At 62.6% G+C, this 18,245-nt stretch overlaps 2 protein-coding genes across 2 annotated transcripts in view; one reads left to right on the top strand and one right to left on the bottom strand.

Moving 5' to 3' along the window:
* The window catches only part of XAB2 (XPA binding protein 2), a 56,069-nt gene extending 44,332 nt beyond the window's left edge, over positions 1 to 11,737 (bottom strand). The window contains exons 1-4 of the mRNA XM_065859312.2: positions 11,512 to 11,737; positions 9,654 to 9,802; positions 5,538 to 5,661; positions 1,077 to 1,274 (exon numbers count right to left, since the gene is read on the bottom strand). Of these exons, the coding sequence (XP_065715384.1) occupies positions 1,077 to 1,274; positions 5,538 to 5,661; positions 9,654 to 9,802; positions 11,512 to 11,709 (669 nt within the window). The 5' untranslated portion in view covers positions 11,710 to 11,737. The remainder of the gene's footprint in view (positions 1 to 1,076; positions 1,275 to 5,537; positions 5,662 to 9,653; positions 9,803 to 11,511) is intronic.
* A 152-nt stretch (positions 11,738 to 11,889) lies between these two features.
* Positions 11,890 to 17,525, top strand: PET100 (PET100 cytochrome c oxidase chaperone). Its single transcript, XM_065859261.2, has 4 exons — positions 11,890 to 11,970; positions 14,272 to 14,358; positions 15,036 to 15,068; positions 16,568 to 17,525. Exons 1-4 carry the CDS (start codon positions 11,890 to 11,892, stop codon positions 16,619 to 16,621), a joined length of 255 nt encoding a protein of 84 aa, XP_065715333.2. The 3' UTR covers positions 16,622 to 17,525.
* Positions 17,526 to 18,245: the final 720 nt, after the last annotated feature.

The raw sequence follows: 18,245 nt of genomic DNA, 5'->3' as shown, positions 1-18,245 counted from the left end.
TCTGTCCTGTCCCATGTCCCCTCTGTCCCTGTCCAGTGTCCCCTCTGTCCCTGACCTGTGTCCCCTCACTTTTGGCTTCATGTCACCTCTGTCCTGTCCCATGTCCCCTCTGTCCCTGTCCTGTGTCCCCTCACTTTTGGCTTCATGTCACCTCTGTCCTGTCCCATGTCCCCTCTGTCCCTGTCCTGTGTCCCCTCTGTCCCTGCCCAGTGTCCCCTCACTTTTTGCTACATGTCACCTCTGTCCTGTCCCATGTCCCCTCTGTCCCTGTCCTGCGTCCCCTCACTTTTTTGCTTCACGTCATCTATGTCCTGTCCCATGTCACCTATATCCTGTCCCATGTCCCCTCTGTCCCTGCCCAGTGTCCCCTCACTTTTGGCTTCATGTCACCTCTGTCCTGTCCCATGTCCCCTCTGTCCCTGTCCTGTGTCCCCTCACTTTTTGCTACATGTCACCTCTGTCCTGTCCCATGTCCCCTCTGTCCCTGTCCTGTGTCCCCTCTGTCCCTGCCCAGTGTCCCCTCACTTTTTGCTACATGTCACCTCTGTCCTGTCCCATGTCCCCTCTGTCCCTGCCCAGTGTCCCCTCACTTTTTGCTTCATGTCACCTCTGTCCTGTCCCATGTCCCCTCTGTCCCTGTCCTGCGTCCCCTCACTTTTTGCTTCATGTCACCTCTGTCCTGTCCCATGTCCCCTCTGTCCCTGTCCTGCGTCCCCTCACTTTTTGCTTCATGTCATCTATGTCCTGTCCCATGTCACCTATATCCTGTCCCATGTCCCCTCTGTCCCTGTCCTGCGTCCCCTCACTTCTGGCTTCATGTCACCTCTGTCCTGTCCCATGTCCCCTCTGTCTCTGCCCAGTGTCCCCTCTACACTCAGTCCCGTGTCCCCTCTGTTTCCTGTCCTGTGTCCCCTCTCTCCTGTGTCCCCTCTCTCCTGTGTCCCCTCTCTCCCTGCCCCATGTCCCCTCCATCCTCCCCCCATGACCCACACCCCATCCCACCCCCACCGTCCCCATTGCCCCCACTGTCCCCGTTGTCCCCACCGTCCCCGTTGCCCCGTTGTCCCCATTGTCACCTTGAGGTATCTGCGGAAGACGCGCAGGGCGGTCTCGGGCAGGGGGTGACTGCGCACGAAGCTGAGGAACGGGGGCCACAGCCGGTGGTGCTGGGTGACGGGGAGCGCCCGCAGCGCCCGGTCGAATGTGCGCCGGGTGCGTGTCACCCGGCCCTGTGACACCAGGAACTGACAGTAATCCAGCCAGATCCGCGGCATCTGGGGACAATGACAATGACAACAGTGTCACCGGTGTCACCCGGCCCTGTGACACCAGGAACTGACAGTAATCCAGCCAGATCCGCGGCATCTGGGGACAATGACAATGACAACAGTGTCACCAGTGTCACCCGGCCCTGTGACACCAGGAACTGGCAGTAATCCAGCCAGATCTGCGGCATCTGGGGACAATGACAACAGTGTCACCCGGCCTCACGACACCAGGAACTGACAGTAATCCAGCCAGATCCGTGGCATCTGGGGACAATGACAACAGTGTCACCGGTGTCACCCGGCCCTGCGACACCAGGAACTGGCAGTAATCCAGCCAGATCCGCGGCATCTGGGGACAATGACAATGACAACAGTGTCACCGGTGTCACCCGGCCCTGTGACACCAGGAACTGACAGTAATCCAGCCAGATCCGCGGCATCTGGGGACAATGACAATGACAACAGTGTCACCGGTGTCACCCAGCCCTGTGACACCAGGAACTGACAGTGATCCAGCCAGATCCGCGGCATCTGGGGACAATGACAATGACAACAGTGTCACCGGTGTCACCCGGCCCTGTGACACCAGGAACTGACAGTAATCCAGCCAGATCCGCGGCATCTGGGGACAATGACAATGACAACAGTGTCACCGGTGTCACCCGGCCCTGTGACACCAGGAACTGGCAGTAATCCAGCCAGATCCGCGGCATCTGGGGACAATGACAATGACAACAGTGTCACCGGTGTCACCCGGCCCTGTGATACCAGGAACTGACAGTAATCCAGCCAGATCCGCGGCATCTGGGGACAATGACAATGACAACAGTGTCACCGGTGTCACCCGGCCCTGCGACACCAGGAACTGGCAGTAATCCAGCCAGATCCGCGGCATCTGGGGACAATGACAATGACAACAGTGTCACCGGTGTCACCCGGCCCTGCGACACCAGGAACTGACAGTAATCCAGCCAGATCCGCGGCATCTGGGGACAATGACAATGACAACAGTGTCACCGGTGTCACCCGGCCCTGTGATACCAGGAACTGACAGTAATCCAGCCAGATTCGCGGCATCTGGGGACAATGACAATGAAACAGTGTCACCGGTGTCACCCGGCCCTGTGACACCAGGAACTGGCAGTAATCCAGCCAGATCCGCGGCATCTGGGGACAATGACAATGACAACAGTGTCACCGGTGTCACCCAGCCCTGCGACACCAGGAACTGACAGTAATCCAGCCAGATCCGCGGCATCTGGGGACAATGACAATGACAACAGTGTCACCGGTGTCACCCGGCCCTGCGACACCAGGAACTGGCAGTAATCCAGCCAGATCCGCGGCATCTGGGGACAATGACAATGACAACAGTGTCACCGGTGTCACCCAGCCCTGCGACACCAGGAACTGGCAGTAATCCAGCCAGATCCGCGGCATCTGGGGACAATGACAATGACAACAGTGTCACCGGTGTCACCCGGCCCTGCGACACCAGGAACTGACAGTAATCCAGCCAGATCCGCGGCATCTGGGGACAATGACAATGACAACAGTGTCACCGGTGTCACCCGGCCCTGCGACACCAGGAACTGGCAGTAATCCAGCCAGATCCGCGGCATCTGGGGACAATGACAATGACAACAGTGTCACCGGTGTCACCCGGCCCTGCGACACCAGGAACTGACAGTAATCCAGCCAGATCCGCGGCATCTGGGGACAATGACAATGACAACAGTGTCACCGGTGTCACCCGGCCCTGTGACACCAGGAACTGACAGTAATCCAGCCAGATCCGCAGCATCTGGGGACAATGACAATGACAACAGTGTCACCGGTGTCACCCGGCCCTGTGACACCAGGAACTGACAGTAATCCAGCCAGATCCGCAGCATCTGGGGACAATGACAATGACAACAGTGTCACCGGTGTCACCCGGCCCTGCGACACCAGGAACTGACAGTAATCCAGCCAGATCCGCAGCATCTGGGGACAATGACAACCGTGTCACCGGTGTCACCCGGCCCTGTCATACCAGGAACTGACAGTAATCCAGCCAGATCCGCGGCATCTGGGGACAATGACAATGACAACAGTGTCACCGGTGTCACCCGGCCCTGTGACACCAGGAACTGGCAGTAATCCAGCCAGATCTGCGGCATCTGGGGACAATGACAACAGTGTCACCTGGCCTCACGACACCAGGAACTGACAGTAATCCAGCCAGATCCGCAGCATCTGGGGACAATGACAATGACAACCGTGTCACCGGTGTCACCCGGCCCTGTGATACCAGGAACTGACAGTAATCCAGCCAGATCCGCGGCATCTGGGGACAATGACAATGACAACAGTGTGACCGGTGTCACCCGGCCCTGTGACACCAGGAACTGGCAGTAATCCAGCCAGATCTGCGGCATCTGGGGACAATGACAATGACAACAGTGTCATCGGTGTCACCCGGCTCTGTGACACCAGGAACTGACAGTAATCCAACCAGATCCGCGGCATCTGGGGACAATGACAATGACAACAGTGTCATCGGTGTCACCCAGCCCTGCGACACCAGGAACTGGCAGTAATCCAGCCAGATCCGCGGCATCTGGGGACAATGACAACAGTGTCACCGGTGTCACCCGGCCCTGTCACACCAGGAACTGACAGTAATCCAACCAGATCCGCGGCATCTGGGGACAATGACAAATACAACAGTGTCACCAGTGTCACCCGGTGATCCAGCCAGATCCGCGGCATCTGGGGACAATGACACGGGGGACAATGACACCAGTGTCACCCAGTGATTCCCCCAGATCCGCGGCATCTGGGGACAGTGACACAGGGGACAATGACACCAGTGTCACCCGGTGATCCACCCAGATCCACTGCATCTGGGGACAGTGACACAGGGGACAATGACACCAGTGTCACCCGGTGATCCACCCAGATCCACTGCATCTGGGGACAGTGACACAGGGGACAATGACACCAGTGTCACCCAGTGATCCAGCCAGATCCGCGGCATCTGGGGACAGTGACACAGGGGACAATGACACCAGTGTCACCCAGTGATTTCCCCAGATCCGCGGCACCTGGGGACAGTGACACAGAGGACAATGACACCAGTGTCACCTGGTGATCCAGCCAGATCCGCGGCATCTGGGGACAGTGACACAGGGGACAATGACACCAGTGTCACCCAGTGATTCCCCCAGATCCGCGGCATCTGGGGACAGTGACACAGGGGACAATGACACCAGTGTCACCCAGTGATCCAGCCAGATCCACTGCATCTGGGGACAGTGACACAGGGGACAATGACACCAGTGTCCCCCGGTGATCCAGCCAGATCCACGGCATCTGGGGACAGTTATGGGGCTGCGGGTGAGTTATGGGGCTGGGGGGTGAGATATGGGGACAGTGACACTTCGGTGTCACCCGACCCGGTGTCACCCAGGATGGACAGTGGTGCAAACAGATCCGCGGCGTCTGGGGACAAGGGACACTTATGGGGCTGGGGAGAGAGATATGGGGCTGGAGTGGTCACTGTGGGGTTGGTGGGGCAGCTGTGGGGGGTAATATGGGGCTGGGGGGGTTGGAGGGCAATTGTGCTGGGGGGGCTTATGGGGCAGCTGTGGGGGCAGTTGTGGGTCTTGGGGGCAGCTGTGGGGCAGTCATGGGGTTGGGGGGGCAGTTGGGGGGCAGCTGTGGGGCAGTCATGGGGTTGGGGGGGGGCAGCTGTGGGGTAGTTGTGGGCCTGGGAGGCAGTTGGGGGGCAGCTGTGGGCTGGGGGGGGGCAGCTGTGGGTCAGTCACGGGGTTGGGGAAGCAGCTGTGGGGCTGGGGGGGGGCAATTGTGGGGCTGGGGAGCAGTTGTGGGGCAGTCATGGGGTTGGGGAAGCAGCTGTGGGGCTGGGGAGCAGTTGTGGGGCAGTCATGGGGTTGGGGGGCAGCTGTGGGGCAGTCATGGGCTTGGGGGCAGCTGTGGGGCTGGGGGCACTTGTGGGGCAGTCATGGTTTTGGGGGGCAGCTGTGGGGCAGTTATGGGGTTGGGGGGGGCAGCCGTGGGGCTGGGGGGCAGTTGTGGGGCTGGGGGGGGGCAGATATGGGGCAGTCATGGGGTTGGGGGGGCAGTTATGGGGCTGTGTGTCCCTTAGCATCCCCATGTCCCCTCCCCACCTCCCTGGCCCCATGTCCCCTCCAGCCCCCAAGGCTGTGTCCCCATGTCCCGTCCCCCCACCCCCAATGTCCCCAATGTCCCCAGTGTCCCCACCTTGTGCATGAAGACGAGCGCCCTCTCGTGGACGGCGTTGGCCTCTTCGAACGCGGGGTCCGTGGGGCAGCGACCTTTGACCTGGAGCCGCCGCAGCCGCAGGTACCGGTACCACAGCTTGTAACTGGGGACACCGGTGTCACCGTCACCTCCTGTCACCTCCTGCCACCCCACATCAGCCCCTGGCACCCCACATCCCCCACCGGTACCACAGATTGTAAATGGGGACACCAGTGTCACCGTCACCCCTTGTCACCCCACATCACCCCCTGGCACCTCCTACAGCCACAGGTACCGGTACCACAGCTTGTAACTGGGGACACCAGTGTCACCGTCACCTCCTGTCACCCCACATCACCCCCTGTCATGTCCCACAGCCACAGGTACCGGTACCACAGCTTGTAACTGGGGACACCGGTGTCACTGTCACCTCCTGTCACCCCACATCACCCCCTGGCACCTCCCACAGCCGCAGGTACCGCTATCACAGCTCGTAACTGGGGACACCGGTGTCACCGTCACCTCCGGTGTCACCATCACCTCCTGTCACCCCACATCACCCCCTGGCACCTCCTACAGCCGCAGGTACCGGTATCACAGACTGTGACTGGGGACACCGGTGTCACCGTCAGCTCTGGTGTCACCGTCACCTCCTGTGTCACCGTCACCTCCTGTGTCACCCCACATCACCCCCTGTCATGTCCCACAGCCGCAGGTACCGCTACCACAGCTCGTAACTGGGGACACCGGTGTCACCGTCACCTCCGGTGTCACCATCACCTCCTGTCACCCCACATCACCCCCTGTCATGTCCCACAGCCACAGGTACCAGTACCACAGCTTGTAACTGGGGACACCGGTGTCACCGTCACCTCCTGTCACCCCACATCAACCCCTGGCACCTCCTACAGCCACAGGTGCCGGTACTACATCTTGTAACTGGGGACACCGGTGTCACCGTCACCTCCTGTGTCACCTGTCACCTCCTGTCACCCCACATCACCCCCTGGCACGTCCCACAGCCACAGGTACTGGTACCACAGATTGTAAATGGGGACACCAGTGTCACCATCACCTCCGGTGTCACCGTCACCCCTTGTCACCCCACATCATCCCCTGTCACCTCCTACAGCCACAGGTACCGGTACCACAGCTTGTAACTGGGGACACCAGTGTCACCGTCACCTCCTGTCACCCCACATCACCCCCTGTCATGTCCCACAGCCACAGGTACCAGTACCACAGCTTGTAACTGGGGACACCGGTGTCACCGTCAGCTCTGGTGTCACCGTCAGCTCTGGTGTCACCGTCAGCTCTGGTGTCACCGTCACCTCCTGTGTCACCCCACATCACCCCCTGTCATGTCCCACAGCCGCAGGTACCGCTACCACAGCTTGTAACTGGGGACACCGGTGTCACCGTCACCTCCGGTGTCACCATCACCTCCTGTCACCCCACATCACCCCCTGTCATGTCCCACAGCCACAGGTACCAGTACCACAGCTTGTAACTGGGGACACCGGTGTCACCGTCACCTCCTGTCACCCCACATCAACCCCTGGCACCTCCTACAGCCACAGGTACCGGTACTACATCTTGTAACTGGGGACACCGGTGTCACCGTCACCTCCGGTGTCACCTGTCACCTCCTGTCACCCCACATCACCCCCTGGCACGTCCCACAGCCACAGGTACCGGTACCACAGATTGTAAATGGGGACACCAGTGTCACCATCACCTCCGGTGTCACCGTCACCCCTTGTCACCCCACATCATCCCCTGTCACCTCCTACAGCCACAGGTACCGGTACCACAGCTTGTAACTGGGGACACCAGTGTCACCGTCACCTCCTGTCACCCCACATCACCCCCTGTCATGTCCCACAGCCACAGGTACCAGTACCACAGCTTGTAACTGGGGACACCGGTGTCACTGTCACCTCCTGTGTCACCTGTCACCTCCTGTCACCCCACATCACCCACTGGCACGTCCCACAGCCACAGGTACTGGTACCACAGACTGTAAATGGGGACACCAGTGTCACCGTCACCTCCGGTGTCACCGTCACCCCTTGTCACCCCACATCACCCCCTGGCACTTCCCACAGTCGCAGGTACGGGTACCACAGATTGTAAATGGGGACACTGGTGTCATTGTCACCTGTCTCCTCCTGGCCCTCTCATAGAGCTGTCCTTGTCCTCATGGTGTCCCCAATGTCCCCGCATTGTCCCCGGTGTCCCCCCACGTCCCCAGTGACACCTGCGGGCAGCTGCCACATGGCCCTCTCACAGAGCTGTCCCTGTCCCCCTGATGTCCCAGTGGCCCTGCTGTCCCCCTGGTGTGTCCAGTGTCCCCATGTCACCTTCCGGGCAGCTGCTGCAAGGTCCTCTCGTAGAGCTGTCCCTGTCCCCTGGCGTCCCCAGTGTCCCCATGTCCCTGCTGTCCCCTGTCCCCCTGCAATGCCCCATTGTCCCCAATGCCTCCATGTCCCTGCTGTCCCCCCAGTGTCCCCATGTCACCTTCCGGGCAGCTACCGCAGGGCCCTCTCGTAGAGCTGTCCCTGCTCCCCTGGTGTCCCCAACATCCCCATGTCCCCGATGTCCCCATGTCCCCCCAGTGTCCCCGGTGTCCCCATGTCACCTTCCGGGCAGCTACTGCAGGGCCCTCTCCTAGAGCTGTCCCTGTCCCCCTGATGTCCCCATGTCCCTGCTGTCCCCATGTCACCTTCGGGGCAGCTGCCGCAAAGTCCTCTCGTAGAGCTGTCCCTGTCCTTTGGTGTCCCCAGTGTCCCCATGTCCCTGCTGTCCCCTGTCCCCCTGCAATGCCCCCATGTCCCTGCTGTCCCCCCAGTGTCCCCATGTCACCTTCCGGGCAGCTCCCACAGGGCTCTCTCATAGAGCTGTCCCTGCTCCCCTGGTGTCCCCAACATCCTCATGTCCCTGCTGTCCCCTGTCCCCCTGCAATGCCCCCATTGTCCCCAATGCCCCCCCACGTCCCCATGTCACCTCCCGGGCAGCTCCCACAGGGCTCTCTCGTAGAGCTGTCCCTGCTCCCCTGGTGTCCCCAACATCCCCATGTCCCCGGTGTCCCCATGTCCCCACATTGTCCCCGGTGTCCCCATGTCACCTTCCGGGCAGCTCCCACAGGGCTCTCTCATAGAGCTGTCCCTGCTCCCCTGGTGGCCCCAACGTCCCCATGGCCCTGCTGTCCCCTGTCCCCCTGCAATGCCCCCCTTGTCTCCAATGCCCCCATGTCCCTGCTGTCCCCCCAGTGTCCCCATGTCACCTTCCGGGCAGCTACCGCAGGGCCCTCTTGTAGAGCTGTCCCTGCTCCCCTGGTGTCCCCAACATCCCCATGTCCCCATGTCACCTTCCAGGCAGCTACTGCAGGGCCCTCTCACAGAGCTGTCCCTGTCCCCCGATGTCCCCATGTCCCTGCTGTCCCCGGTGTCCCCATGTCACCTTCCGGGCAGCTGCCACAGGGCCCTCTCGTAGAGCTGTCCCTGTCCCCTGGCGTCCCCAGTGTCCCCATGGCCCTGCTGTCCCCTGTCCCCCTGCAATGCCCCCATTGTCCCCAATGCCCCCATGTCCCTGCTGTCCCCCCAGTGTCCCCATGTCACCTTCTGGGCAGCTCCCACAGGGCTCTCTCGTAGAGCTGTCCCTGCTCCCCTGGTGTCCCCAACATCCCCATGTCCCCGATGTCCCCATGTCCCCCCAGTGTCCCCATGTCACCTTCCAGGCAGCTACTGCAGGGCCCTCTCACAGAGCTGTCCCTGTCCCCCTGACGTCCCCATGTCCCTGCTGTCCCCCCAGTGTCCCCATGTCACCTTCCGGGCAGCTCCCACAGGGCTCTCTCACAGAGCTGTCCCTGCTCCCCTGGTGGCCCCAACATCCCCATGTCCCTGCTGTCCCGTGAGCCCCCTGATGTCCCCGGTGTCCCCATGTCCCCCCAGTGTCCCCATGTCACCTTCTGGGCAGCTCCCACAGGGCTCTCTCATAGAGCTGTCCCTGTTCCCCTGGTGTCCCCAACATCCCCATGTCCCTGCTGTCCCGTGTCCCCCCCGATGTCCCCAGTGTCCCCATGTCCCCCCAGTGTCCCCGGTGTCCCCATGTCACCTGCCGGGCAGCTGCCGCAGGGCCCTCTCGTAGAGCATGTTGAGGCGGTGCCGCGGCCCCGTCCCCCGGGCCTGCGCGTAGCGGAGCCAACAGCGCACGGAGAAGGGGTTGCGGAGCAGCTCCTCCTCGTGGGGAACCTCCTCCTCCTCCTGGGGACATTGGGGACAAAGGGGACACCGTCAGGGGACGGGGACAAGGGGGACACGAGGAGCTGGAACGAGGGGGGACAACAGGGAATGAGGAGGGACAACGGGGAATGAGGGGGGACAGCAGCTCCTCCTCCTAGGGAACCTCCTCCTTCTCCTGGGGACATTGGGGACAACGGGGACACTGACATCGGGGACATGAGGAGCTGGAACGAGGGGGGACAACGGGGAACGAGGGGGGACAACGGGGAACGAGGGGGGACAACGGGGAACGAGGGGGGACAACGGGGAACGAGGGGGGACAACGGGGAACGAGGGGGGACAACGGGGAACGAGGGGGGACAACGGGGAACGAGGGGGGACAACGGGGAACGAGGGGGGACAACGGGGAACGAGGGGGGACAACGGGGAACGAGGGGGGACAGCAGCTCCTCCTCATGGAGACATTGGGGACAAAGGGGACGCCATCAGGGGACGGGGACAACAGGGACACGAGGAAGCGGAACAAGTGGGAACATGGGGAGTGAGGGGGGAACCTCCTCCTCCTCCTGGGGACATTGGGGACACCGTCAGGGGACGGGGACAACAGGGACACGAGGAGTCGGAACGAGGGGGGACAATGGGGAATGAGGGGGGGACAGCAGCTCCTCCTCATGGGGAACCTCCTCCTTCTCCTGGGGACATTGGGGACAACGGGGACATGAGGAGGCGGAACAAGGGGGGACAATGGGGAATGAGGGGGGACAGCAGCTCCTCCTCATGGTGAACCTCCTCCTGGGGACATCGGGGACAAAGGGGACACCGTCAGGGGACACGAGGAGCCAGAACAAGGGGGGACAATGGGGAACGAGGGGGGACAGCAGCTCCTCCTCGTAGGGAACCTCCTCCTCCTTCTGGGGACATTGGGGACAAAAGGGACACCGTCAGGGGATGGGGACAACAGGGACATGAGGAGGCGGAACAAGGTGGGACAGCAGCTCCTCCTCATGGAGACATTGGGGACAAAGGGGACGCCATCAGGGGATGGGGACAACAGGGACACGTAGAGGTGGAACAAGGGGGGACAACGGGGAACAAGGGGGAACCTCCTCCTCCTCCTGGGGACACCGTCAGGGGGCGGGAACAACAGGGACACGAGGAGTCGGAACAAGGGGGGACAATGGGGAACGAAGGGGGACAGCAGCTCCTCCTCCTGGGGAACCTCCTCCTGGGGACACTGAGGACAAAGGGGACACCGTCAGGGGACAGGGACAACGGGGACACGAGGAGGCAGAACGAGGGGGGACAGTGGGGAACGAGGGGGGACAACGGGGAACGAGGGGGGACAACGGGGAACGAGGGGGGACCTCCTCCTGGGGACATCGGGGACAAAAGGGACACCGTAAGGGGATGGGGACAATGGGAACACAAGGAGTGCGAACGAGGGGGGACAATGGGGAACGAGGGGGGACAACGGGGACATGGTAGGGGACATGGCGGGGGGGAGGACAACGGGGCCACGGAGCAGGGGGGACAACAGGGACACAGAGCAAGGGGGGGATGGCGACACGGGGGGACAGGGGGACGGACACGGGAGACACGGGGGCGACAGGAACATGGGGGGAAGGACACGGGAACACCACGGGGAGGGAGGGGACACCGTGGGGGGGGACACGGGGAAGCGGGGGGGACACGGCGGGGGGACAAGGGGAGGGGACCGGATCCCCACTCACAAAGCTCAGCTCGGGCCGCTCCGGCTCCGACTCCATCACCGCTTCAGGCCCCGGCTCCGGGTCCAGCTCCGGCCCAGGGGCCGCTCCCAGCTCCATCTCCGGTTTTCCTCCCGGTTCCGGTCCCTGATCCGCTCCCGGTTCTGCCCCCGGTTCCGCTCCGAGCCCCGGCGGCTCCGCCATCCCCGCCGCGTCCGCCATACCTTCCCGCTCCGCCACCACTTCCGGCGCTGACGCCACTTCCGCCCTCCCTTCGCCCTCCCGCCTAACTCCCATTGGCCAGCGCCTCCGAGCCTCGCCCCGCCGCCCCTCCCGCCCAACTCTGATTGGCCGGCTCTCTCCTCCATCCAATAGGCGGCGTCGGTGCTGGATGCTCGGCCAATGGGCGGCCGTCGTGTTGCGGGGTGGGGAGGTGGAAGTGGCTCTGGAGGCGCCATGGGGGTGAAGCTGGAGATCCTGCGGGTGTGTGGGGGGGAAAACGGGGGGAAAATGGGGAGGGGGGGCGAAAAGGGGGGGCGATTGGGGGGGCAATAAGGGGGGGTAACAAGGGGGGTAATAGGGGGCAATTTGGGTTATTAACCCCGGGTGGGGGGGGCAATTAGGGGCAATAACTTGGGGGGTGTTAACGAGGGGGAATAGGGGGGTGGGGACAATAAGGGGGGGGTGTTAATCATGGGGGGGCAGTTTAGGGATAGTTTGGGGGGGCAATAGGGGGCTCAGCACGTGGGGGGGGCAAGTAAAGGGTATTAACCCCGTGGGGGGGTAAATAGGGCAAATATGGGGGGGATTGGGGGGTATTAATGGGGGAGGGCAGTTTAGGGGTAGTTTGGGAGGTAATAACCGGGGGGGGCAATGGGGGGTGTTGAACCTGGGGGGGAGGGTAAGAACTTGGGGGGCAGGTGGGCGGGTGTTAGGATGGGGGGGCAATAAGGGCCCATCCCCCCCTGGGGACACCCGGGGGTGACATTGGGGCTGGTGACATTGGGGGATCCTGACAGGGACATTGAGGGGACAACGGGGGACACAGGTGACGTTGGGGGACGGGGGGTGACACGGGTGACATTGGGGAAACAGGAGGTGACACTGGGACACAGGTGACTTTGGGCACGGCGGGTGACACCGGGATATGGGTGACATTGGGGACAGCGGGTGACACCTGGACATGGGTGACATTGGGGACAGTGGGTGACACTGGGATATGGGTGACATTGGGGACAGTGGGTGACACGGGGGGACAGGGGGTGACACCAGGATGCAGGTGACATTGGGGACAGTGGGTGACATGGGGGGACAGGGGGTGACACCAGGATGCAGGTGACATTGAGGACAGCAGGTGACACCATGATGTGGGTGACACCTGGACACAGGTGACATTGGGGACAGCAGGGGACACTGGGACACAGGGGACATTGGGGACAGCAGGTGACACCATGACGTGGGTGACATTGGGGGACAGCAGGTGACACTGGGACACAGGGGACATTGGGGACAGCAGGTGACACCATGATGTGGGTGACATTGGGGGACAGCAGGTGACACTGGGACACAGGTGACATTGGGGACAGCAGGGGACACCGGGACACGGGTGACATTGGGGGATGGTGGGTGACACCAGGACACAGGTGACAGTAGTGGGGACAGCGGGTGACACCAGGACACGGGTGATATTGGGGCACAGCGGGTGACACCGAGACACAGGTGACATTGGGGGACAGGGGGTGACACAGGGACACAGGTGACATTGGGGGACAGAGGGTGGCACCAGGACACAGGTGACATTGGGTGACACCGGGACACAGGTGATATTGGGGGAACAGTGGGTGACACCGGGACACGGGTGACATTAGGGGAACAGGAGGTGACACTGTAGACAGTGGGTGACACCAGGACACAGGTGACACTGGGGACAGTGGGTGACATGGGGGGACAGGGGGCGGCACCAGGATGCAGGTGACATTGGGGACAGCAGGTGACACCATGATGTGGGTGACATTGGGGGACAGCAGGTGACACTGGGACACAGGTGACATTGGGGACAGCGGGCGACACCTGGACACGGGTGACAGTGGGGGCAGCAGGTGACACTGGGACACAGGTGACATTGGGGACAGCAGGGGACACTGGGACACGGGTGACATTGGGGGATGGTGGGTGACACCAGGACACAGGTGATATTGGGGGACAGCGGGTGACACCGAGACACAGGTGACATTGGGGGACAGGGGGTGACACCGAGACACAGGTGACATTAGGGGACAGGGGGTGGCACAGGGACACAGGTGACATTGGGGGACAGAGGGTGGCACCGGGACACAGGTGATATTGGGGGAACAGCGGGTGACACCGGGACACGGGTGACATTAGGGGAACAGGAGGTGACATTGTAGACAGTGGGTGACACCAGGACACAGGTGACATTGGGGGACAGTGGGTGACACTGGGGACAGCGGGTGACACTGGGATACAGGTGACAGTGAGGGACACCAGGACACGGGTGACAGTGGGTGACACTGGGGACAGCGGGTGACACTGGGATACAGGTGACAGTGAGGGACACCAGGACACGGGTGGCAGTGGAGGACAGTGGGTGACACTGGGGACAGCGGATGACACTGGGATACAGGTGACATTGGGGACAGCAGGTGACACCGGGACACGGGTGACATGGGGAACGACGGGTGACACCGGTGCAGAGGTGGCAGTGCTGGTGTCACCGCTGTGACCCCGGGGGGTGACAGGAGGTGACAGTGTCGTTGTCCCCAGATGTTCCTCTATTTGTCCTTCCCCGTCGGCGTCTTCTGGGTCTCCAACCGGGCGGGGCCGTTCCAGGGGGGCGTGGTCAAGCGCAAGGTGGGCGGGACCCGGACGCCTGGGTCCCCTGGGGATAAGGGCCCCGGACACCTGGGTCCCTTGGGGGGGAGTGGCCCTGGACACCTGGGTCCCCTAAAGGGACATGGGGACCCGGACGCCTGGGTCCCTTAGCGGGAGAGCCCCGGACGCCTGGGTCCCCTGGCGGGAGTGGCCCCAGATGCCTTGGTCCCTTGGTGGGAGAGCCCCGGACGCCTGGGTCCCCTGGGGGGAGTGACCCCGGATGCCTGGGTCCACTAAAGGGGGTTGGGGCCCCGGACGCCTGGGTCCCCTGGCGGGAGTGGCCCCAGATGCCTTGGTCCCTTGGTGGGAGAGCCCCGGACGCCTGGGTCCCCTGGGGGGAGTGACCCCGGATGCCTGGGTCCACTAAAGGGGGTTGGGGCCCCGGACGCCTGGGTCCCCTGGTGGGAGGGCCCCTGACACCTGGGTCCCTTGGAGGGAGAGGGCCCCGGTCGCCTGGGTCCCCTAAAGGGGATTGGGGCCCCGGATGCCTGGGTTCCCTAAAGAGGTTTGGGGCCCCGGACGCCTGGGTCCCCTGGTGGGGAGGGCCCCGGATGCCTGGGTCCCCTAAAGGGGTTTGGGGCCCCGGACACCTGGGTCCCCTGGTGGGGGAGGGGCCCGGACGCCTGGGTCCCCCCTGACCCCGCCTTTGTCCCCAGAGGGAGATTTTTCCACCCGACGACCCTGAGCGGGTGAGTGACCCCGATGTCCCCAATGTCACCTCCGTGTCCCGTGTGTCACCCCTGTGTCCCCAGTGTCACTGTCTGTGTCACCCCATGTCCCTAACATCTCTCCAGTGTCCCCTGTGTCCCAAATGTCCCCCCAGTGTCCCTCACGATGTCCCCAACAACCCTCTCAATGTCCTTGCGGTGTCCCCAATGTCCCCAGCATCCCCCTGGTGTCCCCACTGTCCCCTTTTCCCCTGTGTCCCCATGTCCCTGCTGTCCCCTGACCCCCTATTGTCCCCTCACCCCATGTCCCCACCGGCCCCTGACCCCGGTTTGTCACTGTCCACTCACCCCATGTCCCCTGTGTCCCCACTGTCCTATGTCCCCATTGTCCCCTCTCCCCCATGTCCCCTGTCCCCACTGTCCCCATGTCTCCATTGTCCCCTGTCCCCACTGTCCTCACTGTCCCCACTGTCCCCATGTGCCCCCTGTCCCCATTGTTTCCTTTCTCCTGTGTCCCCTGACCCCCTGTCCCCAACTGTCCTCTGACCCACCATGTCCCCCTGTCCCCATGTCCCCACTGTCCCCTATCCCTTGTCCCCACTATCCCATCCCCCTGTCCCCACTGTGACCATGTCCCCACTGTCCCCCTGTCCCCACTATCCCCACTGTCCCCATTGCCCACTGTTTCCTATCCCTGTGTCCCCATGTCCCCACTGTCCCCCTGTCCCTATGTCCCCTCTGTCTCCTGTCCCTGTGTCCCCATGTCCCCCTGTCTCCACTGTCCCCCATCCCTGTGTCCCCACTGTCTCCTGTCCCCACTGTCCCCATGTCCCCACTATCCCATGTCCCCCATCCCTGTGTCCCCACTGTCCCATGTCCCCACTATCTCTCTGTCTCCTGTCCCCCCGTCCCCCTGTCCCCATATCCCCACTATCCCCTTGTCCCCCATCCCTGTGTCCCCAATGTCCCCACTGTCCCCATGTTCCCCTTGTCCCCATGTCCCCACTGTCTCCTGTCCCTGTGTCCCCATGTCCCCACTATCCCTTGTCCCCCATCCCTGTGTCGCCACTGTCCCTCTGTCCCCACTGTCCCCGTGTCCCCACTATCCCCTGTCCCCCATCCCTGTGTCCCCACTGTCCCTGTCCCCACTATCCCCTGTCCCCTATCCCTGTGTCCCCACTGTCCCGTGTCCCCACTATCTCTCTGTCTCCTGTCCCCATGTCCCCACTATCCCCTGTCCCCCATCCCTGTGTCCCCAATGTCCCCTTGTCCCCATGTCCCCACTGTCTCCTGTCCCTGTGTCCACATGTCCCCACTACCCCTCTCCTCCATCCCTATGTCCCCACTGTCCCCATGTCCCAACTATCTGTCTCCTGTCCCCATGTCCCCACTATCCCCTGTCCCCCATCCCTGTGTCCCCACTGTCCCCCTGTCCCCACTATCCCCTGTCCCCCATCCCTATGTCCCCACTGTCCCCATGTTCCCCTGACCCCGTGTCCCCTTTGTCCCCGTGTCCCCAGCGCCGGGCCCTGGCCGAGCTGAAGCGGCGGCTGCGGGAGGGGACCCGAGACTGAGGGGACACGGGGACAGCGGCCACCCCCAGCGTGTGACACCGCGGCCGTGACACCGGGGACACGTGGCGGCTCACCGTGGCTTTGCGGTGACACAGGGGACACGCGACTTCCTCCTGGTGCCGTCACCGTCACCGTGGCAGTGACAAAAGGGGACATCTGACTACATTTGTCACCGTGGCCGTGTCCCGACGCCACTGCCATGGCCGCGTTGGGGACAAGAGAGGACAAAGGGGACATGTGGCTTCATCCTGATGTCATCGCTGTGACTGTGTTGGTGACAAAGGGGACAGTGACTACCACCTGATGCCATCGCCATGGCCACACAGGTGACAAGAGGGGACACAGGGGACATGTGGCTTCGTCCTGATGTCATCACCATGGCCACGTTGATGACAAGAGGGGACAAAGGGGACACGCGGCTTTGTCTTCGTGCCATCGCTGTGACCATGTTGGTGACAAAGGGGACAGTGACTACCACCTGATGCCATCGCCATGGCCACACAGGTGACAAGAGGGGACACAAGGGACATGTGGCTTCGTCCTGATGCCATCGCCATGGCCACACAGGTGACAAGAGAGGACATGTGGCTTTGTCCTGATGCCACCACTGGGACCGCATTGGTGACAAGGGACACGCGGCTGTGTCCCGGTGCCACCGCCGTGACAGAGGGGACATCTGGCCGCGTCTTGTCACCGCGTCCGTGACACGGGGACACGTGTCCGTGTCCTGATGCCACCACGTGAGTGACACGGGGACACGTGGCTGCGTCCTGATGCCACCACGTGAGTGACACGGGGACACGTGGCCGTCCCCGTGTCCCTGCCCCGGTGGCATCACCGTCCTCAGAGGGGACAATGCCACCCGCGGTGTCCCCAACGCTAATAAACAGCGCTGGTGTTGTCATTGTCACTGTCACCGCTTGCGTGGGGGGACACGGTGACACGAGGGTGACACAGGGGGTGGCTTGGTGTCCCCTGGTGCCACCAGGGGTGTCCTGGGGACCTCGTGTCACTTTGTGCCACCTGTGTGCTGTGGGTGTCCCTTAGTGTCACCACTGGGACCCCCCTCGTGTCACCCATTGGTGTGGGTGTCCCTTAGTGTCACCCGTGGGATCCCCCTCGTGTCACCCGTTGGTGTGGGTGTCCCTTAGTGTCACCCATGGGACCCCCCTAGTGTCACCTGTTGGTGCGGGTGTCCCTTAGTATCACCCATGGGACCCCCCTCGTGTCACCCGTTGGTGTGGGTGTCCCTTAGTGTCACCCATGGGACCCCCCTCGTGTCACCCGTTGGTGCGGGTGTCCCTTAGTGTCACCCATGGGACCCCCCTAGTGTCACCTGTTGGTGCGGGTGTCCCTTAGTGTCACCCGTGGGACCCCCCTCATGTCACCCGTTGGTGTGGGTGTCCCTTAGTGTCACCCGTGGGACCCCCCTCATGTCACCCATTGGTGTGGGTGTCCCTTAGTGTCACCCGTGGGACCCCCCTAGTGTCACCTGTTGGTGCGGGTGTCCCTTAGTGTCACCCATGGGACCCCCCTCGTGTCACCCGTTGGTGTGGGTGTCCCTTAGTGTCACTCGTGGGACCCCCTCGTGTCACCCGTTGGTGTGGGTGTCCCTTAGTGTCAG

The sequence above is a fragment of the Patagioenas fasciata genome, chromosome 32, assembly GCF_037038585.1.
Source record: "Patagioenas fasciata isolate bPatFas1 chromosome 32, bPatFas1.hap1, whole genome shotgun sequence".
NCBI lineage: Eukaryota > Metazoa > Chordata > Aves > Columbiformes > Columbidae > Patagioenas > Patagioenas fasciata.
This window is presented reverse-complemented; position numbering and strand designations above follow the sequence as displayed.